Source organism: Anomaloglossus baeobatrachus, chromosome 12, assembly GCF_048569485.1.
Source record: "Anomaloglossus baeobatrachus isolate aAnoBae1 chromosome 12, aAnoBae1.hap1, whole genome shotgun sequence".
Taxonomy (NCBI): Eukaryota; Metazoa; Chordata; class Amphibia; order Anura; family Aromobatidae; genus Anomaloglossus; species Anomaloglossus baeobatrachus.
The window spans coordinates 61,589,228-61,615,056 of NC_134364.1; the positions used below are offsets into that span (position 1 = coordinate 61,589,228).

General features: G+C 47.4%; 1 protein-coding gene and 1 long non-coding RNA gene across 2 annotated transcripts in view; one reads left to right on the forward strand and one right to left on the reverse strand.

Moving 5' to 3' along the window:
- Positions 1-25,829, forward strand: part of LOC142257746 (uncharacterized) — a 122,055-nt gene that overhangs the window by 79,737 nt on the left and 16,489 nt on the right. The gene's annotated exons all lie outside the window — the stretch shown is intronic.
- The window catches only part of ASPG (asparaginase), an 86,250-nt gene continuing 81,170 nt past the window's right edge, over positions 20,750-25,829 (reverse strand). The window contains exon 16 of the mRNA XM_075329918.1: positions 20,750-23,063. Within this exon, the coding sequence (XP_075186033.1) occupies positions 23,013-23,063 (51 nt within the window). The 3' untranslated portion in view covers positions 20,750-23,012. The remainder of the gene's footprint in view (positions 23,064-25,829) is intronic.

Sequence of the window (25,829 nt, forward strand, 5' to 3'; positions counted from 1 at the left end):
ATGGTCCTACCTATGTTTCTTCTAAGGAGCCTAGTCAGATGTAGGTGGAACAGATAGAGCATCTATTGATCTAGATCCTATAGATGGGTTCGTAGCGGCAATTCTTGTGCATTCATTGTGCCGTCTTCTCCAGCAACAATTCTTCTATATCTTGTACTATCTGTAGTACTCGGGCATTGCCCTTAATATTAACTGTCTCTCTTTGAGTTTGTCTGTCTCTGTCTGTCTGTATCAGTTTCTCTGTCTGTCTCTATCTTTGTGTCTCTCTCTGTCAGTCGTGCTCCCCGTCAGTCGTGTTCCCCGTCAGTCGTGTTCCCCGTCAGTCGTGTTCCCCGTCAGTCTCGTTCCCCGTCAGTCTCGTTCCCCGTCAGTCTCGTTCCCCGTCAGTCTCGTTCCCCGTCAGTCTCGTTCCCCGTCAGTCTCTGACTCTTCACTTGTCTCTGTCTCTTTCCCAGTCTGTCTCTTTCTCTGTCTGGCTGTCTTTCCCTGTCTGTCTCTTTCCCTGTCTGGCTGTCTCTTTCCCTGTCTGCCTCTGCCTGTCTCTTACCCTGTCTGCCTGTGTCTGTCTCTGTCTGTGTTTGTCTGCCTCTGTCTGTCTGTCTCTATCCATCTCCCCACCGACATCTTATTACCTCACACAAGCTTCTGATACTAACAATTAATTTTGTTCCTATAGCAACCACTCACAGCTCCTATTAATAACCTAATAGCTCGCAGCTCCATTGACTTTAATGGAGGCAGGATTTTTGGCAGGTGACTGTAAAGTGCAGGGTTAAATTTTCCTGTCCAAACATAGTCTATGACGTTCCCTGAGTCACATGGAGTGTCTGTGCAAAATTTCGTGATTGGAAATGCGACGTTGCGGATTCCTTTAGCAGACATACACACATACATACTGTACACACACACACACACACACACACACACACACACACACACACACACACACACACACACACACACACACACACACACACACACACACAAATGCATACATACACTTAGCTTTAGCTCCCTTAGGTCAACCATCCTTACCTATATAGTCTTCTACTAGGCCTTGCTCCCACTAGCCAGTTTCCTACTCCACACTGATGAGGGGCAAATACCCCGAAACAGCTGTCTGTGGATGGATACCATGTTTTGGCATAGGTGGTTTCCTTGACCGGAGACTGCCCTTCCTGTGGTTTTTCCTTCCCAGTGAAAGACCTGGCTAGTTACCTGCCAGCGTTGAGAAACAGGTGATGGTGTCTCCGCGGCTTCCTCGTTTTACACTCAGCTTTATATATTAGATAGATTGATGTGACACATTGAGGTCAACAAGTCAAGGATAACTGTTCGGCAGACCTGCTAAACATATGAGGCATATGGAGGGTTTCCACTGGCAAGTGGTAGAGCAAAAGGATCGGACATGTTAAAATTCATCTGACCAATCCTTCTCTATCCTTTTTAGGGAGATAAGAAGTGAGAACTCATTGATTACACAGATGCTTGGCTCAACCCAACGTGAATGTGTTTAGTCTTGGAGAACTCCTTTAACATGTAAAAACGTAGAGAGGAACACTGACCTTAGCCTTAAAGGAGCAACCAGTAGGACACACCAGTCTGAATACCCTATTAGAGGCTATGGGGATCTGAAGAACTTGAGCATGTATTACCTGTGTAATACCTGGAAAGGCGCTTAAGGATAGCTCCAGCATCCTGAGTTTTTGGAAGCTGCACTACAGGGGTCAGTGTCATTGTGGGAGATGTCACCTATGAATGGAAAATGTTTATGCATATGAAACTCAGGATGCCTTAGTGGGTGTATCGCTCACACGCCCTGGGTTAATGCTCACACGCCTAGGTTACATGATGAAACAGTCTAAGCATTCAAAAGCCTTAACCACCGAGGACATGTGGTTATCTCCACGTCTCCCCACCCAGAGACAGGCCTCATGTCATAGGGAGTAGAGGCGTGAATCAGTTTCTGTGAATTCATCTTCATAGATCAAGATCATCATCATTCTGTGATCTTTTGGGATCAAATATTTGGCAAAGCAAAATCTTCAACATGCATCTAAATATTCCTGGCTCATTGCATGGGTGACTGGCAGGGTTGGACAACTTTACGCTGTGTAGACTTGCAAAGGGGCAAACACCAAAAGATGCAGTTTCTTCCCTTTTGTATGGGAAGATTCACGTGAATTGGAAAAGTACAGGATTATAAAAATAAAATCCTTGTTTGTTTTGTTCTATACCAAAGAGCGCCCCTCTTGTGTATGGTTTTCTTCCTATTCAAAGGATTGTCTATTCCAAAACATTTTTTTGTTAATGTGTCCTTTCAAAAATACATTAAGCTTACTACACTATTGGTATTTAGAATGTGCCCCCAATATTCACATATCAGCAAGGGTCCTAGATCCCACATGTTCCACATCCAGATTCTATGAGATCCGGGAGGGTTTCCAAGTCATCATGTCACAAGGGACTATGGGGCCCCTAAGCTGACCCTCAGACTAGGGAGCCCTATGCTGTCCCTAGTCTCAGAGATGCCCCTAATGGTGGGGATGTTTGAGTCATCTTCCTGACCAGCCTTGATCTTATACCCCCCAGGACTGGAGTGTGATTTAACCCACAGAAATAGACAAACGGGAAACAAAAACTCTGTCACACAGAGGTATAAGGCAATAAAAGATTAGGAGTAAAACAAGAGCAGGAAGGAAGCAACAAGACAACAGGAGAACTCCACAACAACACCAAGCATAAAGCAACACTTTCTTCAGCAAATCTGGAACACCTCAACTCACAGACCAACACAGCATAAACTATAGTTTGCATAGGTAGATTTCCGCCAGTTTAAAAATGAGTGGAGCAGAATTAATTTACTTCCTTACAATATATGATCAAAGAAGCCCAATGAACTAGCAGAGGGTAACTCTTGCTAGCCTGCCAATGAATCAGCACACAGCAGGTCCATGCCAGGGTCTGCCTGAGTTGATCAGATACACCAAAAAAATTATCGGACAGAGTTTCAGACTCTGCAATGTGAACAGAAGCTGACATCTCCAGGACAGTCGGTGAGTTTTGTGCAAAACTATATGTGATACATCACTGCTGTATGTAGGCAGACTGCTCATTACAATTGCTAAGCCAGCCTCCTTCTCTATGTACGCATCAGTTGGGACTGGGCTAGCTCCTTAAATGAGCCACGTAGCCTCCTTCTTGTGCCAAAGCAGGAAACTGTCTCCATTCCTCCAAAAGCAGGAAACTGTCTCCATTCCTCCAAAAGCAGGAAACTGTCTCCATTCCTCCAAAAGCAGGAAACTGTCTCCATTCCTCCAAAAGCAGGAAACGCTTGCCATTCCTCCAAAAGCAGGAAACGCTCGCCATTCCTCCAAAAGCAGGAAACGCTCGCCATTCCTCCAAAAGCAGGAAACGCTCGCCATTCCTCCAAAAGCAAGAAACGCTCGCCATTCCTCCAAAAGCAGGAAACGCTCGCCATTCCTCCAAAAGCAGGAAACGCTCGTCATTCTTCCAAAAGCAGGAAACGCTCGCCATTCCTCCAAAAGCAGGAAACTCTGTCCATTCCTCCAAAAGCAGGAAACTGTCTCCATTCCTCCAAAAGCAGGAAACTCTGTCCATTCCTCCAAAAGCAGGAAACTCTGTCCATTCCTCCAAAAGCAGGAAACTCTGTCCATTCCTCCAAAAGCAGGAAACTCTGTCCATTCCTCCAAAAGCAGGAAACTCTGTCCATTCCTCCAAAAGCAGGAAACTCTGGGGATTGAGTTTCTGATTTTGGGCATATAATTTTTCTTTTTACTTTGTATATAGGCTTCATGCAACCAAAGCCTAATACTATTTTTGAAAGAATATTTTATGTAGCTGTAGATGTTACTAATTTGCAAAAGCAGGAGTACTAGTATTAGCCCATCGCTGGTCGTAAATGTATAGCGTCTCAAACTTCCCAACGCACATTTCACATTCTCGGTTTACAACTTTGTGACTGTTCTTAGGAACCCAGTTTTTGTCAGCAAGAATTTAGAGCCAAAGGGAGAAGTTCCACCAGCAGCTTTAATATGGCTGTGGGGAGCAAATGTGGCTGGGACGGCTCCACACCTTCACCAGCAGCACTCAGATTTCATTTAGCAGATGCCAAGAGAGAAAGGTGGGGCAGATGGGACTTCAACATGCCCAATCTTTTGTTCTCAAAGGAGATAAGCTGCCACCAGAGGTGTGGGACAGCGGCTTACTCCTTTGAGAAAAATAAATTCCGCTTTGATTTCCTGCATTTAGCATCAGTCTCACACACTAAAGTTTACTCCTAATTTCCTAGAACAGAAACTGTTATATTAATAAATAGAATTAGGAAAATTTGCAGCCTAATCCTATAACAGAGTTATGCAAATGACCGTATGGAGGTTGTGGTGTAATTATCCAATGTTCGTTAATTAAGCTGTAAAACCATTTCCATTTTCCGGCTAAATCATCTATTTAACACGGTCATGTACAGGAATAGTCTGCGGGTTCATAGCTGGTGTATCAGGGAATTGGTTAGGAATTAAAGGGGTTGTGGTTAATTAAAAAAAAATATGGCTGTCTTTAAACAGCGCCACATCTGTCCATAAGGTTGTATTTGGTGTTGCCGCACAGCTCAATTTAGGAGGTGTAATACAATATACAACCCACAGATGAGTAGAAAATAGAGACAAATCCTATGTTAATGTGCCAGCAGCAGATGAGTGCCCTCCAATCCATATTCACATCCCTTCTAAAACAAAGAAAGCAAAAGTGAGTACAGTCTTTTGTTTTATGTGTTCAATGTACTAAGATCCCCCCCCACCCCCACCCCCACAACTGGACACAGGCACAAAGAAAAAGAACAGGCAAAACTTCTGCTTTCTAGTAAGTGTTTTATGTCACCTCAGAGCTGGATTCACAGCTAACCTGCTCAGTGGTGTTTTTTTTATCTTATCTCAGCTTTGAAATGACAGCTAACCTGCTCAGTAGTGTTTTGCCATCTCACCTCTGAGCTGGATTCACAGCTCACCTGCTCAGTAGTGGTTTTTGTTTATTTATCAGAGCTGGATTCACAGTTAACCTGTTGGGTAGTGTTTTTCCATCTCACCTCTGAACTGGATTCACAGCTAACCTGGCTCAGTAGTAGGGTGTTTTTTTTCTTTAATCTCCGAGATGGATTCACAGCCCACCTGCTCAGTAGTGGGTTTGTTTGTTTTTTTTTTTGTCTCAGAGCTGGATTCAGTTAACCTGTTGGGTAGTAGCTTTCCATCTCACTGCAGAGCTGGAATCACAGCTAACCTGCTCAGTTGTGGGGTTTTTTTTCTCACCTCAGTGCTGGATTCACAGCTAACCTGCTCAGTAGTGGGGTTTTTTATTCAGGTTTTTTTTTTATCTCAGAGCTAGATTCACTGCTAACCTACTCAGTAGTGGTTTTTCATCTCATCTCAGAGCTGGATTCACAGCTAAAAAACACTACTGAGCAGGTTAGCTGTGAATCCAGCTCTGAGGTGAGTTAAAAAACACTACTGAGCAGGTTAACTCACCTCAGAGCTGGAACCACAGCTAACCTGCTCAGTAGTGGGGTTTTTTATTTAGTTTTTTGTTTTGTTTTTTTTATCTCAGAGCTAGATTCACTGCTAACCTACTCAGTAGTGTTTTTCATCTCATCTTAGAGCTGGAACCACAGCTAACCTGCTCAGTAGTGTTGTATAATGACTGCAGAGCAGGAGCCCCTTCTGTCTGTGTGTCCGGTATATGGGAGATATAGAAGCTGGTCTCCTCCCACTAGCTTAGTGACAACTGAAAATTAGAGTGACAGCCTACAGAGGGGAAAAATGCAGGACATAGACCAGAAATAGAGCCATTCCTCATTTACTCGACCGCATACTCTGAAGTCGCGTTTTAAATACGGAGGTCACGTTCAGAAACCAGGAGTGGGTGATAAAAATGCAGGAGTGGTGCACGTGTTTCTATTATACTTTTTCTCTGTTCCACTCTTGGCTTTGGTAAAAAACAAAAACAAAATCTCACCAAATACTTATGTGCATGTGGCCTAACAGAGTATTCTGTAACCTCCTGACTTCTCTCGTGGTACCGGCCGTATACCTTCTTTTATACAGTGGACCCTTGGATTACGAGTATAATTGGTGCCGGGAGTGCGCTCTTAAACCAAGTTATATTAGCTCTTATATCAAAGCGAATTTTTCCCATAGGAAATAATTGAATTTCAGACAATTTGTTCCACAAACCAAAAGTATTTACTGTATTTCTATAAATTTATTGCAGAAATATAAAATGTCCTGTATGCATATAAAATTACAGTACACTAATACAAAATACTGTTGCGTAAAAAACTATAGCCACAAATGCAAATTGATAGACATGCTATATGGTATATACTGTACAATGGTATACTGTACAAAGAACATACAGTATGTACAGAAAGTTACCTCCAGAGCGGGTCACAGCGCAGTGAAACGACGGAACCGGAAGTGTACACGGGGAGTATTTGCTCTTATTGCAAATCATTGCTCTTAAACCAAGTTACAAATTTGTGAAAAGTTTTGCAAAACGCTCTCAAACAAAGTTACTCTTAATTCAAGGTTCCACTGTATTTACGTCTCTAAAGGGAATTTAAACAATTTTAAAGCTATTTTCGTGTGTAATATTTTATATATATATATATATATATATATATATATATATATATATATATATATATATATATTATATATACATATATACACACACACTATGATGGCAGAAAGAAAAAGAAAAATTTGATCTTTAATTAACGTCGCACAAATGAACGTCAATTTCTCATGAATTTGCCAATCAGGAGATGATGAAGCTTTTAATTTACTATCCTGTAAAAATAAATAAATCACATTTCCTTGACAGCTCCACAATTAATCAAATCTATGGCCGTGCATTGTGCAAATGACTATGGAGCAATTTTAAGAGGTTAACAAAAAAAATAAAAAAGTTCCTGCACCAGTGAAACCCCCTCCCCCCCAATATTATCTGGTATCAGTTATGTAAATGCTTTTATTAGTCCTGGTTATTTCTTGGCCCATAAATACAGTGACAAGCAATATCCGGGGCTCACGGCGTCTGGCCGAGGCGGAGAGCAGCCGGAATATCACAGATAAGGGGCAGGATAAGACGAGAACGTGTCAGACGTGGATCCTTTACAGGCCGGCGCGGTTGTTGGAGACCGACGCATTTGACTTTTAGCATTCGGACCGTCTGTTATCGGTACACGTAATGTGGTGGCACTTTGTGCTGTGAATATATTTTGTACTGCCCTTTAATTAATCAAGTGTTAGGGAATATGTATTTTTCATCTCTGGTAAAGGGGAAAGCAAGACATACAGCGCCACCCTTGTTCACAGGTTGTGTCTGGTATGGCAGCTCAGCCCTAATCAAGTTAAAAACATTTTCTACTTTGTCCTCTATTGCTTTTAGTGCAGAAACTTGCCCTGTCCGGATCCAACTCCAAATCTCTTCTGCTGTTCCAGTCTCTGGTATAACTGGAAGACATCACCACTGCAGCCAATCACTGAGTGCAGCGGTTCTGCTGATGTAGACAGCCTGCGCTGCCAAGCTCAGTAATTTGTCTGTAGCGGTGATTTTGCCACTGAAGCTAAATGCAGAGATCGGAGCGGGGGCAGAGTAATTGCACTGAACCCATGGAAGACAAACGCCTGCTTAGACAAACGCAGAGACCTGAGCAGGGCAGAGTACGCAGAAACAAGATTGGGGGCAGAGGACTTCCTCTGAACCCAGGGAAGACAAACACCTGCTTAGCCAAACACAGAGACTGGAGCGAAGGCAGAGTATGCAGAAACGAGAGCGGGGGCAGAGTACTGGCGCTAAATCCAGGGAAGACAAACACCTGCTTAGCCAAACACAGAGACCGGAGCGAGGGCAGAGTATGCAGAAACGAGAGCGGGGGCAGAGTACTGGCGCTAAATCCAGGGAAGACAAACACCTGCTTAGCCAAACACAGAGACCGGAGCGAAGGCAGAGTATGCAGAAACGAGAGCGGGGGCAGAGTACTGGCGCTAAATCCAGGGAAGACAAACACCTGCTTAGCCAAACACAGAGACTGGAGCGAAGGCAGAGTATGCAGAAACGAGAGCGGGGGCAGAGTACTGGCGCTAAATCCAGGGAAGACAAACACCTGCTTAGCCAAACACAGAGACCGGAGCGAGGGCAGAGTATGCAGAAACGAGAGCGGGGGCAGAGTACTGGCGCTAAATCCAGGGAAGACAAACACCTGCTTAGCCAAACACAGAGACCGGAGCGAGGGCAGAGTATGCAGAAATGAGAGCGGGGGCAGAGTACTGGCGCTAAATCCAGGGAAGACAAACACCTGCTTAGCCAAACACAGAGACCGGAGCGAGGGCAGAGTATGCAGAAACGAGAGCGGGGGCAGAGTACTGGCGCTAAATCCAGGGAAGACAAACGCACCTCTTCTTCTAATCTATGAAATATATGGAAGTACAAGAATAAACCCTGAGATTATCCACTTTCTTACCCCTTGTCTAAGTCAGTGATCAGATGGCCGTGGTGGAGATGACGGCCTTCATGTGCAACTCTTATGTGCCTGTGTAGGGCCACTGCCTGCATTTATGGACTATTCTAGCCAATATAGTGCGTGCAGCCATTTTTGGTCCAGGTTGTAAATAGATGGGTTATTACTGGTACACAGGCGGCACGCTGAGCAAAAATGCAACCGTCTGAAGACTAAAGGGCATACTTTAATAGAGATGTATCTTTCTGATTTTAGCGGCAGCTAATATTTCCTTGCACAAATGGATTTTATAAGGTTTCCCAAAATTAGGTGGGTTGTCCAGGACTTGTATATACTTATGACCTATCCCTGTAGTGACCAGAGACGTCAGACTGAATGGGACAGTATTTATATAACGAACATTCATTCATTTCAACCAATGACCAACAGACAAGTTCGTTATCAGCCATGTTGGATTTCTTGGACTGATCAGCTCTGGCTGCATTATCGGCTGCCAAAATACAAAATTGGCAGATGCAATCCGAGATGAATTTTGTGCCAGTCACAAATGATTTTTGGTTGGACTACATTAATCTAGTCTTTAGGATTGGTCATCAATATCACATTGTTGGGGAGGTGCTGTGTGCAGGTACCAGTGTGGGAATATGCGTGCAAAACCAAAGCAGCACAGCGCTCAGAGCCGGCGTCAGCACCCGGCACACCTGGGCAAGCTCCGAGGCCCTGGACAGCCGAGGGGGCCCACTCACAGACAGCAGGATGGCGTACCGCCAATGGCAGCAGGCTACCCGGCCCCTTTGGAGTTTGTGAGGCTTGGTGACATCGCTGCACCGCCCCCCACCCATCCCGCGGCCCCCCATCTCTCCCCGCTGAGGATAAAACTTTCAATTGTATCGGTATCACATATGCCGATACAATTGAAAGCCTTGATGATAGAGGGATCTGTGCGCTGACTCTTATTCTCCTGCAGCATCTGTCTGCGCTCTGCATCTGACAGCTCAGTACAGCGGAGCGCGATGATGTGTGCGCCTATGTTTTGAGCTATCAGAGTGGCAGAACAGTGGACACGCTGCGGAAACCGGAGCAGCGGAGGAACAAGTATGTATTAATCACAGAGGTCACACGACTATGGGGCTGCATTAAACGATATGGGGCTACATAATGCTGCCGCATTGGGGCTGCAATACTATATGGAGGAATATGAGAGCTTCATAACCCTATATTGAGGAATATGGGGCTGCATTATATTATGTGGAGGAATATTTGGTGCATTAGTCTATATGGGGGACTATGGGGGCTGCATAACATTATATGGAGGAATATGCGGGTGCATTACATAAAGTAATATCAAGCTGCATTAAATTATGTGGAGCAATATGAGTGCATTATATTATATGGAGGAATGTGGGGGCTGCATACTTCTAAACCCCCCAGAGCTGTATGCCCCCTCCTCGGTAATGGGTATGTCCCCAGCCTCTCCCGTGATGTATATACAGCAGTGTCAGTGTGCTCTATGTGCAGCCATGTCTGTTAGTGATGGCCACCAATCAGCGCAGCGCAACCATATGCCCAGGAGGAGCTGGACGGAGACAAGCGGGGAGGTGAGGAGGCTGCTGCCGGCTTCCCAATATTAGAAATATCTCTAATGTGTCTGTGTGTATGTATGATGTGTATCTATGTATGTCAGTGTATATGACAGTGTATGGATGTCTGTTTATATGTGTTTTTCTGACTGGCTCTTTAAATATGTATATGTATGTCTGCCTGTATGTGTACGTACAGTTAGGTCCAGAAATATTTGGACAGTGACACAAGTTTTGTTATTTTAGCTGTTTACAAAAACATGTTCAGAAATACAATTATATATATAATATGGGCTGAAAGTGCACACTCCCAGCTGCAATATGAGAGTTTTCACATCCAAATCGGAGAAAGGGTTTAGGAATCATAGCTCTGTAATGCATAGCCTCCTCTTTTTCAAGGGACCAAAAGTAATTGGACAAGGGACTCTAAGGGCTGCAATTAACTCTGAAGGCGTCTCCCTCGTTAACCTGTAATCAATGAAGTAGTTAAAAGGTCTGGGGTTGATTACAGGTGTGTGGTTTTGCATTTGGAAGCTGTTGCTGTGACCAGACACCATGCGGTCTAAGGAACTCTCAATTGAGGTGTAGCAGAACATCCTGAGGCTGAAAAAAAAGAAAAAAATCCATCAGAGAGATAGCAGACATGCTTGGAGTAGCAAAATAAACAAACAGTCGGGTACATTCTGAGAAAAAAGGAATTGACTGGTGAGCTTGGGAACTCAAAAAGGCCTGGGCGTCCACGGATGACAACAGTGGTGGATGATCGCCGCATACTTTCTTTGGTGAAGAAGAACCCGTTCACAACATCAACTGAAGTCCAGAACACTCTCAGTGAAGTAGGTGTATCTGTCTCTAAGTCAACAGTAAAGAGAAGACTCCATGAAAGTAAATACAAAGGGTTCACATCTAGATGCAAACCATTCATCAATTCCAAAAATAGACAGGCCAGAGTTAAATTTGCTGAAAAACACCTCATGAAGCCAGCTCAGTTCTGGAAAAGTATTCTATGGACAGATGAGACAAAGATCAACCTGTACCAGAATGATGGGAAGAAAAAAGTTTGGAGAAGAAAGGGAACGGCACATGATCCAAGGCACACCACATCCTCTGTAAAACATGGTGGAGGCAACGTGATGGCATGGGCATGCATGGCTTTCAATGGCACTGGGTCACTTGTGTTTATTGATGACATAACAGCAGACAAGAGTAGCCGGATGAATTCTGAAGTGTACCGGGATATACTTTCAGCCCAGATTCAGCCAAATGCCGCAAAGTTGATCGGACGGCGCTTCATAGTACAGATGGACAATGACCCCAAGCATACAGCCAAAGCTACCCAGGAGTTCATGAGTGCAAAAAAGTGGAACATTCTGCAATGGCCAAGTCAATCACCAGATCTTAACCCAATTGAGCAGGCATTTCACTTGCTCAAATCCAGACTTAAGACGGAAAGACCCACAAACAAGCAAGACCTGAAGGCTGCGGCTGTAAAGGCCTGGCAAAGCATTAAGAAGGAGGAAACCCAGCGTTTGGTGATGTCCATGGGTTCCAGACTTAAGGCAGTGATTGCCTCCAAAGGATTCGCAACAAAATATTGAAAATAAAAATATTTTGTTTGGGTTTGGTTTATTTGTCCAATTACTTTTGACCTCCTAAAATGTGGAGTGTTTGTAAAGAAATGTGTACAATTCCTACAATTTCTATCAGATATTTTTGTTCAAACCTTCAAATTAAACGTTACAATCTGCACTTGAATTCTGTTGTAGAGGTTTCATTTCAAATCCAATGTGGTGGCATGCAGAGCCCAACTCGCGAAAATTGTGTCACTGTCCAAATATTTCTGGACCTAACTGTATCTGTATGTGCATGTCTGCTTGTGCCTGGGGCCCACAAAACGGTGACCAGAAAAATGCCCATCGGAAAATTGCCCACATGAATATTGCCCATAGGAAAAATCCACATAGGAAAATTGCCCACACGAAAAATTGCCCACATAGAAAGTTGCCCACACGGAAAATTGCCCACACGGAAAATTGCCAATTGCAGCATCAGAAAGTTTCAGATATTTGAGGTGCAAGGTGAGGATGTTCACATGATATGTGAAAAATGTCCACAGAAAATTGCCAACAGACATGAATGCCCACTAGGATTGGGGACCATGTAACTCAGGATGGGAACATATATACCAGGATGGAGACAACGTGGACCATACATACCAGGATGAGGACCTTATATACCAGCATTGGGTCATATACACCAGGATGAGGACATATTCACCAGGATGATGGGCATATATACCAGGACAGAGGACATTACTACATAATGAAGGGGGAGGGGAGGCAGTTCATAAGTCTTGATAGAAGTTAGAACACTACAAGGGCCCGTACATGTGAGAACATGTGTGAGTGTGGGGGGGGAGGGGGGGCAGGTCCAAATTTCACACTGGGGCCCATTGGACACTAGTTACACCACTGCAAAAACATATCATACATTCCCAGCACGAACACAAGGTGGTACAAGCGACAGAGTCTCACCTCTCTGCTGTGCCTTTGGGGCTTTCAGGACGAGCTATGGCTACTTTCACTCTTGCGTGGTTTGGCATCCGTCACAATGTGTTGTGTGACGCATGTGACGGATGCGTTGTAAATAGTGTGATAATAAAGGCAACAGATTCCTGTGAAATAACACGTTGCGTTAGTTTTCTTTAGCCGAGAGAGAGAGAGAGCCCCCATCATCACCGCACACACACAGGCATTACCGCCCCCATCATCACCGCACACACACAGGCACTACCGCTCCCATCATCACCGCACACATGCAGGCACTACCGCCCCCATCATCACCGCATACACACATGCACTACCGCCCCCATCATCACCGCATACACACATGCACTACCGCCCCCATCATCACCGCGCACACACACAGGCACTACCGCCCCCATCATCACCGCACACACACAGGCACTACCGCCCCCATCATCACCGCATACACACATGCACTACCGCCCCCATCATCACCGCACACACCCCGGCACTACCGCCCCCATCATCACCGCACACACGTGGGCACTACCGCCCCCATCATCACCGCACACACCCCGGCACTACCGCCCCCATCATAATCACAGACACGCAGGCACTACCGCCCGCATCATCACCGCCCACACACAGGCACTACCGTCCCCATCATCACCGCACACACCGTCACTACCGCCCCCATCATCACCGCACACAGCGGCACTACCGCCCCCATCATCACCGCACACACCCCAGCACTACTGCCACCATCATCACCGCACACACTCAGGCACTACCGCCCCCATCATCACCGCACACACCCCGGCACTACCGCCCCCATCATCATCACAGACACGCAGGCACTACCGCCCCCATCATCACCGCCCACACGCAGGCACTACCGTCCCTATCATCACCGCACACACCGTCACTACCGCCCCCATCATCACCGCACACACCGGCACTACCGCCCCCATCATCACCGCACACACCACAGCACTACCGCTCCCATCATCACCGCACACACCCCAACACTACCGCCCCATCATCACCACACACACACACGCAGGCACTACCACCCCCATCATCACCGCACACCCCGGCACTACTGCACCCATCATCACCGCCCCCACCCTGGCACTACCACCCCCATCATCACCGCACACACCCCGGCACTACTGCACCCATCATCACCGCCCCCACCCTGGCACTACCGCCCCCATCATCACCGCACACACGCAGGCACTAACGCACCCAGCATTACTGCACACACCCTGGCACTACCACCCCCATCATCACCGCCGCACACCCCGGCACTACCGCACCCATCATCATCGCACACACCGGCACTACCGCCCCCCCCCCCCCAATCATCACCGCACACACGCAGGTACTACAACCCCCATCATTAATGCACACACCAGCACTACCTCAGTGACATCCCTACTGACAGCGCGATTCACTTCAGTTGCTGTGTGGAGCTGACAGGGAGCGGTAATGGTCTGTGGCCGCTCCTGTAAGCTTCATGTAGCAGAGCTGAAAGCGTCATGGGACCTCTGTGGATCACGTCGGATCTGGAGGGGTATTTGGGGATTTTAATAAAGTGGTGTAAAACGGTGTATTTTTGTCTTATTTCAAATAAAGGATTTTTTTGGGTGTATGTGTTTATTTACTTTCACTTACAGGTTAATCATGGGGGGTTTCTCATAGACGCCTGCCATGATTAACCTAGGACTTAGTGGCAGCTATGGGCTGCAATTAACTCCTAATTACCCCGATTGCCACCGCACCAGGGCAATTTGGGATGAGCCGGGTAGAGTCCCGAGACTGTCGCATCTAATGGATGCGGCAATTTCGAGCGGCTGCTGGCTGATATTTTTAGGCTGGGGGCTTCCCATAATGTGAGGCTCCCCATCCTGAGAATACCAGTCTTCAGCCATTTGGGTTTACCTTGGCTGGTATCAAAAATTGGGGGGACCGCATGCCGTTTTTTTAAAATTATTTATTTATTGTACTGCATGATATAGACCCGCCCACAGGCGGCTGTGATTGGTTGCAGTGAGACAGTTGTCACTCAGCGTGGGGGCGCATCTGACTGCAACCAATCATAGGCACTGGTGGGCGGGGGAAGCAGGGAATACGAGATGGAATAATGAGCGGCCGACATTTTCAAAAGAGGAGAAGCCACCAGAGCAGGGTGACAGCTGTGCAGCGCCGCGCCCATGATTGGTGAGTATGAGAGAGGGGGGGAGAGGGAGAGACCGACCGACAGAGAGAGATAGAGAGAGATAGAGAGACCAGGAGTGAATTTAAAAAATTTAGATCGTTCTGCTGGATATGCTGAGCATGTGTGACGCCCTGGATTAGCCAGGTAGTCACAGGTAGGCCCTTGCACAAACACCTTCCCCTAAAAAGGTACCAGCAGCCAACCATAAAGCCCTGAGTCACCCCTCTCAGGACTTGACGTTCACACCCGGGGGGTAAAGCCAGGTGGTTGGCCACGCCCACCGAGGAGTTCGGAGAGCCTGAGTGGGAAAAACAGAGAGTTCAGTGATAGGAGTGGAGGAGAGTGGTAGCAAAGTGTGGACGTCTGTCAGGGAACTGGGTTGAAGCCCGGATACCCTGTGGCCAGGGGGCATACGGTGGTAGCCGCCTACAGGAGCAGGGATTACAGCCGGTGGAACCGTAAGGGACCGGGTAGTGGCCCGCCGGTACCGAACCGGGGAACCAGAGCACCAGGAGGGGTACTCAGACCCAGTACGAGGCCCAGAAACCACTGGACCGAGTTGAATTCACTGATTGGGGTCTGGACTTTAGGTCCTTTCCCACCCAAGACCCGACTGAAGACAACAGCCCAACCAGAGGGATAGAAAGCCACCGCCCAGGCATCGAGATCCCACGGGCCAGCGTCTGTGGGCAAACGGGCTCTACCGGCACGCACAAAGCTGGGGAGCGGACTACCGTTGCTCAGGCATAAAAGTCACCATTCTACTAAAAGTGAGGTGCAGGAGAAAGGCGGAAACCACCAACCTGAAAAAAGGGGAGAAGCGCATCCGGCTGCGGGCACCATCCACCATCTTGTTTGGTTTACCAGAGACTCCAGTGTGCCTGTAATAGTGAGTACAACAGTTCCCTCGGGCCACGCACCGCATCGCACCAACAAGCCAGCACGCATCCCCCCTCCTCAGCACCCTCGGGCCACCGGGACCATCACCCCCTACCCACGGAGGGGTCAACACCAAGCTGCACAACACCATCCCCGGGAGCCTAGTCAACGGCAGCGGTGGTGTCCATCCATTCTCCACAACCCGTGGGTGGCGTCACGAACATAACCCCCAAAAACAACCTCGGCCGTGGACCTCCCCACCGAACACCACCCCTCACGTAGCGTCAGCATCCCTTCAGAGCGACGTGACCCCCGGGTCCGGGAGGAGCTCGAGCCACCCACAGATGAGCCCGTATCTGAGCGGCTCGGCAGCCGACCAAGCCCCGGGGCGGTACATATGCTCAGTAGAATGTGATGGAATCCATCAGCGGATTCCGCTGCTTAGCGCATAGCGGCGGAATCCGCCACTGTAGACGATTAGACACTTTGGCGGATTCCAACGGAATCCGCCAAGGTGAGTTGTTTTAACGACACCAAAAACGCTACATGCTGCGTTCCCTCCTCCCGGTGCTCAGTCAAAATAACGACTCAGCGTTGGCCAGCGGATGAAACGCAGACACTACGTCACAGTGCGTCGTCAATATAAGTCTATGGAGAATAGCGCAGTCCGTTAACGGACTGCGCTATTTTCCATAGTGGCGGATTGCGATGGACGCAAGTGTGAAAGTACCCTATCTCTGCCAGCAGCACCCTGCTTTTGGTGGCCTGCACTCACATGTAACTCAACAGACAATACAGTGATACTTTTGTGAGTACAGATAGTAGTGATTGCTCCTCTGGATCACACTGCTGCTGGTTCTGCATATGCTGCTGTTTTGGGCTGGTGGAAGGAGTAAGGCAGAATCAGTGAGATTAGAGCAGACTGTATCTATCTATCGCTGATAATGACAGACTGTAATTAGGCCCCGTCACACTAAGCAACATCGCTAGCAACATCGCTGCTAACGAACAACTTTTGTGACGTTGCTAGCGATGTTGCTGTGTGTGACATCCAGCAACAACCTGGCCCCTGCTGTGAGGTCATTGGTTGTTGCTGAATGTCCTGGGCCATTTTTTAGTTGTTGCTCTCCCGCTGTGAAGCACAGATCGCTGTGTGTGACAGCGACAGAGCAACAACTAAATGTGCAGGCAGCAGGAGCCGGCTTCTGCGGAGGCTGGTAACCACAGTAAACATCGGGTAACCAAGAAGCCCTGTCCTTGGTTACCCGATATTTACCTTTGTTGCCAGTGTCCGCCGCTCTCACTGTCAGTGCCGGCTCCTGCTCTGTGCACATGTAGCTGCAGGACACATCGGGTTAATTAACCCGATGTGTGCTGTAGCTAGGAGAGCAGGGAGCCAGCGCTAAGCGGTGTGCGCTGCTCCCTGCTCTGTGCACATTTAGCTGCAGCACACATCGGGTAATTAACCCGATGTGTGCTGTAACTAGGAGAACAGGGAGCCAGCGCTCAGTGTGCGCTGCTCCCTGCTCTCTGCACGTGTAGCTCCGTGCGCTGGTAACCAAGGTAAATATCGGGTTGGTTACCCGATATTTACCTTAGTTACCAAGCGCAGCATCTTCCACGCGGCGTGGGGGCTGGTCACTGGTTGCTGGTGAGCTCACCAGCAACTCGTGTAGCGACGCTCCAGCGATCCCTGCCAGGTCAGGTTGCTGGTGGGATCGCTGGAGCGTCGCAGTGTGACATCTCACCAGCAACCTCCTAGCAACTTACCAGCGATCCCTATCGTTGTTGGGATCGCTGGTAAGTTGCTTAGTGTGACTGGACCTTTACAAACCAAGATCTTCAGCATTTTTGCACTAGGTCAACTGTAAATCACAAGTTGATAACCTATCATATGAACATCCTCACCTTGCACCTCAAATATCATAGATCTGAAACTTTGTGATGCTGCAATTGGCGATTTTCTGTGTGGGCAATTTTCCGTGTGGGCAATTTTCCATGTGGGCAATTTTCCTGTGGGCATTTTTCAGGGAACCCCACAAAACAACGGGAGCCGGCCCTGACAGCGCTCCACACTATAGTGGCCATATTGAGGTACTACAGTTAAGCGAATATGGAGATTATCAAAGCTGCAATACCAGAAAAGACAACTACAGTGCAAAGAGCTCTGTACAGGGTGGTAACAGCTGGTTATTGGGGGTGCCGGACCCCTAACAATCTGATATTGAAGACCTATCTTAGGGAATTAAAAAGGTGTATCTAAAATATGCACCAAAAGGCCTGAAATAAAAGCGCATTGTGTTTTAGCTAATATTAAAGGCATGAAAAAGGCAGGGAAATGTCAGAAAAATGTACAAAGTCTGCTATGTGTGAGAATTTACCCTAAAGGGGTATTCTAGCCATGGAGAAATGTGGTTTCATGTTATTCCATAGTAATACAACTGACTGTAGGAATTAGTAATGAGCGAGCACTACCATGCTCGGGTGCTCTGTACTGGTAACTAGTGATGAGCGGGCACTATCATGCTCGGGTGCTCTGTACTGTTAACTAGTGATGAGCGGGCACTATCATGCTCGGGTGCTCAGTACTGGTAACTAGTGATGAGCGGTCACTACCATGCTCGGGTGCTCAGTACTGGTAACTAGTGATGAGCGAGCATTACCATGCTAGGGTGCTCTGTACTGGTAACTAGTGATGAGCGGGCACTACCATGCTCGGGTGCTCTGTACTGGTAACTAGTGATGAGCGAGCATTACCATGCTCGGGTGCTCTGTACTGGTAACTAGTGATGAGCGGGCACTACCATGCTCGGGTGCTCTGTACTGGTAACTAGTGATGAGCGAGCATTACCATGCTCGGGTACTCTGTACTGGTAACTAGTGATGAGCGGGCACTACCATGCTCGGGTGCTCTGTACTGGTAACTAGTGATGAGCGAGCACTACCATGCTCGGGTGCTCTGTACTGGTAACTAGTGATGAGCGGGCACTACCATGCTCGGGTGCTCTGTACTGGTAACTAGTGATGAGCGAGCATTACCATGCTCGGGTACTCTGTACTGGTAACTAGTGATGAGCGGGCACTACCATGCTCGGGTGCTCTGTACTGGTAACTAGTGATGAGCGAGCACTACCATGCTCGGGTGCTCTGTACTGGTAACTAGTGATGAGCGAGCATTACCATGCTCGGGTACTCTGTACTGGTAACTAGTGATGAGCGGGCACTACCATGCTCGGGTGCTCTGTACTCGTAACTAGTGATGAGTGGGCACTACCATGCTCGGGTACTCTGTACTGGTAACTAGTGATGAGCGGGCACTACCATGCTCGGGTGCTCTGTACTGGTAACTAGTGATGAGCGAGCACTACCATGCTCGGGTGCTCTGTACTGGTAACTAGTGATGAGCGAGCATTACCATGCTCGGATACTCTGTACTGGTAACTAGTGATAAGCTGGCACCACCATGCTCGGGTGCTCAGTACTCGTAACTAGTGATGAGTGGGCACTACCATGCTCGGGTGCTCAGTATTCGTAACTAGTGATGAGCGGGCACTACCATGCTCGGGTGCTCAGTACTCGTAACTAGTGATGAGTGGGCACTACCATGCTCGGGTGCTCAGTACTCGTAACTAGTGATGAGCGGGCACTACCATGCTCGGGTGCTCTGCACTGGTAACTAATGATGAGCGGGCACTACCATGCTCGGGGGCACTTAACTAGCAGTCAGACACCCAGATGGGCACAACTTGTTTACCGAACATAATGGAAGTAAATGGAAAACACGTATTTTTCTACAAGATTTTCCCATTGACTTCCTTTATACTCAGTACATGAGTCAGGACCGTCTGAGTGTCCAACTGCTGGGTACGAGCACAGAGCATGGTAGTGCCCACTCATCACTAGTAGGAATAGATCAATCTTAGTAAGAACAATATGTAGAGGACACTTCTGAGGACCTTGGGATTTCTCATTTTGCTTTGGCAGACGTGGATAACAGCCTGCAGTGCGATTCCTTGGGGTAGTCTGGCATCGGCCGTTATCTGGGCATTTTCACAGTTATCAGGCAGATGGTTTACATGTCTGGTGCATCTGTTCTCTGGCAGCCATGTGACCAGGCGAAGAATAGCAAATTGCTGGGACTTGTAGTCGGACGGCTGCAGCTCCTACTCACGTGGGCACAAAAGCACCAGCTCTGTTTTAGTACCAGGGAGTGGGTGGAAAGCGGTGAGGACCTGCATAAGAATTTAGATAAAAACCTAGTAATGGACGGCTGTTTTAGTTTTGTGCTTAGATTACAACTTTAAAGGGTTATTCCCGTCTCCAAGACCCGATCCCAATATGTAGTAGGTGTAATGATAATATTAATAACAATATTAGCAAATGCCTTTAATTAGAAATGTAGTATAATTCTCCTGATTAGTTATATCTCTTACCTCATGTGCAGGGCATTGCAGCTTAGATATCCAAGGTTACAGCCATGCATATAGGGACAGTTAATTGCCTTAACCTAACCATGGTTACCCAAGCTGTAATGCCCTGCACATGAGGTAAGAGACCTAGGACATCTATGCTACATGCAATTATTATTCCTACTACATATTGAAATAGGATCTTGGAGATGGATTAATCCTTTAAGGAAATAAAAGAAACTGATTAATATTGTGATGTCCTACTGCTTGGCTCATCTTCTGCCAGGACTGCGGTGATCTCGCCATGTGCAGATTCTTGATCATGGCAGTCTTTCTCCGGAGTACCTTAGAGGCATAACAATCAGCCCCGCTGCGCCTTCCATGGATCAGTCTGCCCACATGATCCGCTGTGTCGATGTGACCTCTGAGTCTCCAGTTGGCTTTGTTCTAGAAGTAGCGCCCCCTCTTTACCTGTGGCTGTATCTGGTACTGCAGCCTTCAGTGGAATAGGATTGAGCTGCAATACCAGGACCAGCCCATGAGCACTAATATAATATATGTGTTGTTTGCTTGAGATCTTTGATAAAACCACACATTGATTTGTTTTTATAAAACTTTATTGCTAATACTGATGACACAGAGAAGCCCTCCCGTGCACACGGATAATGTTCCATTGTTTCGGGCTGATGCCTATAGCAGGATTCCTGCTTTCTTCTCGAGTCCATGTTGTGCACCTCCCTGCCCCGAGACAAAACAGATGCTAAGCATCCCAGCCATGGCGGCAATGTGCACAGCAATGCGACACACCCGCCGTGTGCAGGGGCCGCAGATGACAACGCACGCTTCACTTACAGGTAATACAGCAATACTCAGACCTCACAATAGCAGGTGTGCTGCCATCAGTACACACGACACCGCAACACAATACACAACCCGGCGAACCACCACAGCTGCCTGGTCCTGTACAGAGGAACGGCGCCCATCCTGCATTAAGCTCAGCAGCAGTCACTTGGGACAGACTGGTTGCTAGGGATGAAGTACCTAACGACCACTAAATGAGGTTGTCAAAAAAAGTCCTTAGCAACCAGTCTGAGTCAATAATATTTAGGACTTTGGCTCAAGGCAGAACGGACTCTGAATTGACACTGGCAGGAGTTACAGGGGTTCTCCAGTTTTACAAAAATTCAGTCGCCAGGTGCAGTTTGTCGAAATATAAAAACCCCTTGTTCTTTTTACACCCTCCCCAGGTCCGGCGCAGAGTCTCTCCACTGCTGTACCCGGTCTCCCTTATTTTGTGCAGCACTGACATCGATCACTGAGCTCAGCGTTTCAAGCACAACTGAGCTCAGTTATTAGCTGCAGCGCTGTCACTGTGACATCAGCACTGCAGCCAATCATCAGAAATGAGAGTAGCGGTGGAGATTATGGGCTTTACTAACCCTCCCCAGGTCCAACGTTGTTTTTGCACAGGGCAGTGGGTTTTATGAAACTGGAAAACCCCTTAAAAAGATTGTATAATTAGAAAACAATATTTTTAACATGAAACATTTACCAGGAGAGGTTGTGCAAAATTAAGATAAAAAGGTTACACCCCCACACCCCCTAGAATGGCACCACTCTTGTGCATAGGTGGTGCCAGATATTGCACATCTGTAAATATTGCAATACTGGACAAATGCCCTGAATAGGAGGGTGCGGTTTTCATGATCGTTTATGCCAGGTTCACACTGTACTTTGTCGACACTGGATTTGGAAAACCGAAAACCCGAGCGCAGAAATGGGGGAAAAATCTGTGCTTAAAATCTGTGAACCTGGTACCCAATTCAGGGCTGAGATGTTGGAACTAGTGATGAGCGGGCACTACCATGCTCGGGTGCTCTGTACTCGTAACTAGTGATGAGCGGGCACTACCATGCTCGGGTGCCCTGTACTCGTAACTAGTGATGAGCGGGCACTACCATGCTCGGGTGCTCTATACTCGTAACTAGTGATGAGCGGGCACTACCATGCTCGGGTGCTCTGTACTCGTAACTAGTGATGAGCGGGCACTACCATGCTCGGGTGCTCTGTACTCGTAACTAGTGATGAGCGGGCACTACCATGCTCGGGTGCTCTGTACTCGTAACTAGTGATGAGCGGGCATTACCATGCTTGGGTGCTCAGTACTCGTAACTAGTGATGAGCAAGCACTACCATGCTTGGGTGCTCGTAACTAGTGATGAGCGGGCACTACCATGCTCGGGTGCTCTGTACTCGTAACTAGTGATGAGCGGGCACTACCATGCTCGGGTGCTGTTCTCGTAACTAGTGATGAGCGGGCACTACCATGCTCGGGTGCTCTGTACTCGTAACTAGTGATGAGCGGGCACTACCATGCTCGGGTGCTGTTCTCGTAACTAGTGATGAGCGGGCACTACCATGCTCGGGTGCTCTGTACTCGTAACTAGTGATGAGCGGGCACTACCATGCTCGGGTGCTGTTCTCGTAACTAGTGATGAGCGGGCACTACCATGCTCGGGTGCTCTGTACTTGTAACTAGTGATGAGCGGGCACTACCATGCTCGGGTGCTGTTCTCGTAACTAGTGATGAGCGGGCACTACCATGCTCGGGTGCTCAGTACTTGTAACCAGTAGTCGGACACTCAGATGGGTGCAGCTCTAGTACGGAGTACAAGCAAAGTCAATAGGAACTTGAGCATTTTCGAGGAAGATCTTCAGGCACAAATGCTGGAGTCCTTGGAGCATGGCAGTGCTCACTCATCACTAGTTGTGTCCATACAGCATCTACAAGTCCTAGAGTTTGTGCTTTGGAAGAGGAATACAATCTGATCTGCCATTAAAGTGTCCAAACGTGGGATGTCTTCAGCTACTCAGGTAGCTATCCTTATCACTCGAGCTGCCATTGAGGAAAACCTGAAATAGCAAAAAAAAAAAAAAAAAAAAGCGTAAGTGAAAGGACTAACTTTTAAAAATAAAATCAAAGTTTTGAAATGGTGATCGGGTCATCACCATTTGCTCTATTGATGGAGAAAATACTTGTGAGCAAGGTAATTGGGTGTGGGGGGACACAATGGAGGGCTGCTCTATAAGAATCCTGTGCAGGGTCTGCTAATGGCCTGTGGTGTTAGGTGCTATATTGGATTTGTATCCCACTATGTAATGCATACAAGGGGGTTTGTTATCTCCGCCTGATGACAGATATTGGAGGGTTATCAAGGATGGGGCATGCTGGCTGTGAATATGCCTGATCCTGTGCTCTCATGTGAAGCGTCTGCCCTCTCTCCATTAAAGAAAAAAACACCCACGAATGTCGAACTGATCATGTATGTGACTAGATAATGACCAGAGATAAGCGGTAGAGATGAGCGAACCTCTAGAGGCTCGAGTTCGGTTCGACAAACCTCTCGAACTCCATTAAAAACAATGGGAGGCAATCACAAACACGTAAAAACACATTATAAATGTACACATACAGTTAATAAACATTGCCATAACACTTACCTGTCCCCGTGACGCGTCCTGCACTCTATCGGAGGGAAAAGCGGCAGGAGACAATCGCTGCGTCCTCCCGGTAACCAACACTGATGATAGGACCTATCGTGACGTCAAAATAGCCATGTGACCAGTCACGTGTATTATCTCATTGGCTACAGACTGGTCACATGGCTATGACATGCTAGGTCCTGTCAGTGCATCTCCGGTACGCGGAGCTCGTTTGCGCATGTCCGTGTACCGGCGAAATGCTTTGGTACATGGTCGACTCCCCGTTCCTGCATGTGGACGCTCTTTACAGAGTCAGCCACATGCAGGGACTAGCTGTCACAGCCGGTAAATAGCGGCATCGGGAATCACGTGATCGGAGCACCGCTGCTATTACCATAGCAACGGTGCTCCGATCACGTGATTTCCAATGCCGCTATTTATCAGTCTGTCAGCGGTGACGTCACCGCTTACAGCACGCACCGGGTAACCCGTCTTTCAGCGGTGACGCCACCGCTTACAGCCGGCAGCCTGTGGTCACTCTCACTGAGTGGTTACTGCACGGAGCACAGAGTCTTCCCCCATGCAGTGCTGTCTGATGTAGCAGAGCTGCATGGGTTGAAGGAGAAAGCAGACAGAAGACCATGTATCGTGGAGGGATAAGAGGGAGTAATAAACATGGAGTCTCCAAGTGTGTCTGTGTATTTATTTCTATTAAAGTATTTTTTCTCTGTGTGGTGTTTTTTTTAACCCTTTATTGGAGATTCTTAATGGCCAGGTCAAACTTGCATGACATTAAGAATCTCTGGCTTAATACTAGCTAGTAAAATAAAGCTAGTATTAACCCATCATTACCCAGCGAGCCACCGGCATCAGGGCAGCTGGAAGAGTTGGATACAGCGCCAGATGATGGCGCTTCTATGAAAGCACCATTTTCTGGGGCGGCTGCGGACTGCAATTCGCAGCAGAGGCGCCCAGAAAGCTCGGGCTAACCTGTGCTGCGGATTCCAATCCCCAGCTGCCTAGTTGTACCCGGCTGGACACAAAAATGGGGTGAAGCCCACGTCATTTTTTTTTTTTAAATTATTTCATGAAATAATTAAAAAAAGGGCTTCCCTATATTTTAAGTTCCCAGACGGGTACAAATAGGGAGCTGGGGGGTTGGGGGCAGCCCGTACCTTCCTGTTGTACCTGGCTACCATACAAAAATATGGCGAAGCTCACGTCATTTTGTTTTTCTTAGTTTTTTGGCAAAAAAATGGAAAATCCTGGGAAGCATTTTTTTTATTGCCAGTGAAGGTAACACCAAGCAGTGGGGATTAGCAGCCAGTAGCTGCTTGGATTACCCTTAGCTAGCAATACAAAAAAAATGCAGCAGGAGTCCATATATATATTTTTTTAATTATTTATTTTAAATAACTAAAAAAAAAAGAAAAAAAAAGGGCTTCCCTGTATTTTGATTGCCTGACATCAGTGCTGTAAAAATAAATCAGTATAAAAAAAAGAGAATTTTGTTTACTTACCGTAAATTCTTTTTCTTATAGTTCCGTATTGGGAGACCCAGACATTGGGTGTATAGCTTCTGCCTCCGGAGGACACACAAAGTACTACACTAATAAGTGTAGCTCCTCCCTCTGAGCATATACACCCCCTGGATAACCAAATCTAGCCAGTTTAGTGCAAAAGCTGAAGGAGAATAGCCACCCACAAGTAGAGATAGAGCAAGAACCGGAACAACCGGAGCCTCTGTCTACAACAGCCGGTGATAACACGCGGAACAAGAAACTGCCAACAGGCAACAGGGAGGGTGTTGGGTCTCCCAATACGGAACTATAAGAAAAAGAATTTACGGTAAGTAAACAAAATTCTCTTTTTCTTTATCGTTCCTATGGGAGACCCAGACATTGGGACGTCTCAAAGCAGTCCAGGGGTGGGAATAAACAGAAAACTAAGAAGTAGACGAAACCTAACTTCACAAATGGGCGACAGCTGCCTGAAGGATGCGTCTGCCCAAGCTCGCATCTGCCGAAGCATGAGCATGCACTTGGTAGTGCTTCAAAAAGGTATGCAGGCTAGTCCAAGTGGCAGCCTGACAGACCTGCTGAGCCGTAGCCTGGTGCCTGAAAGCCCAAGAGGCACCGACAGCTCTGGTCGAGTGTGCCTTGATCCCCGGCGGGGGAGGCACTTGAGAACACTGGT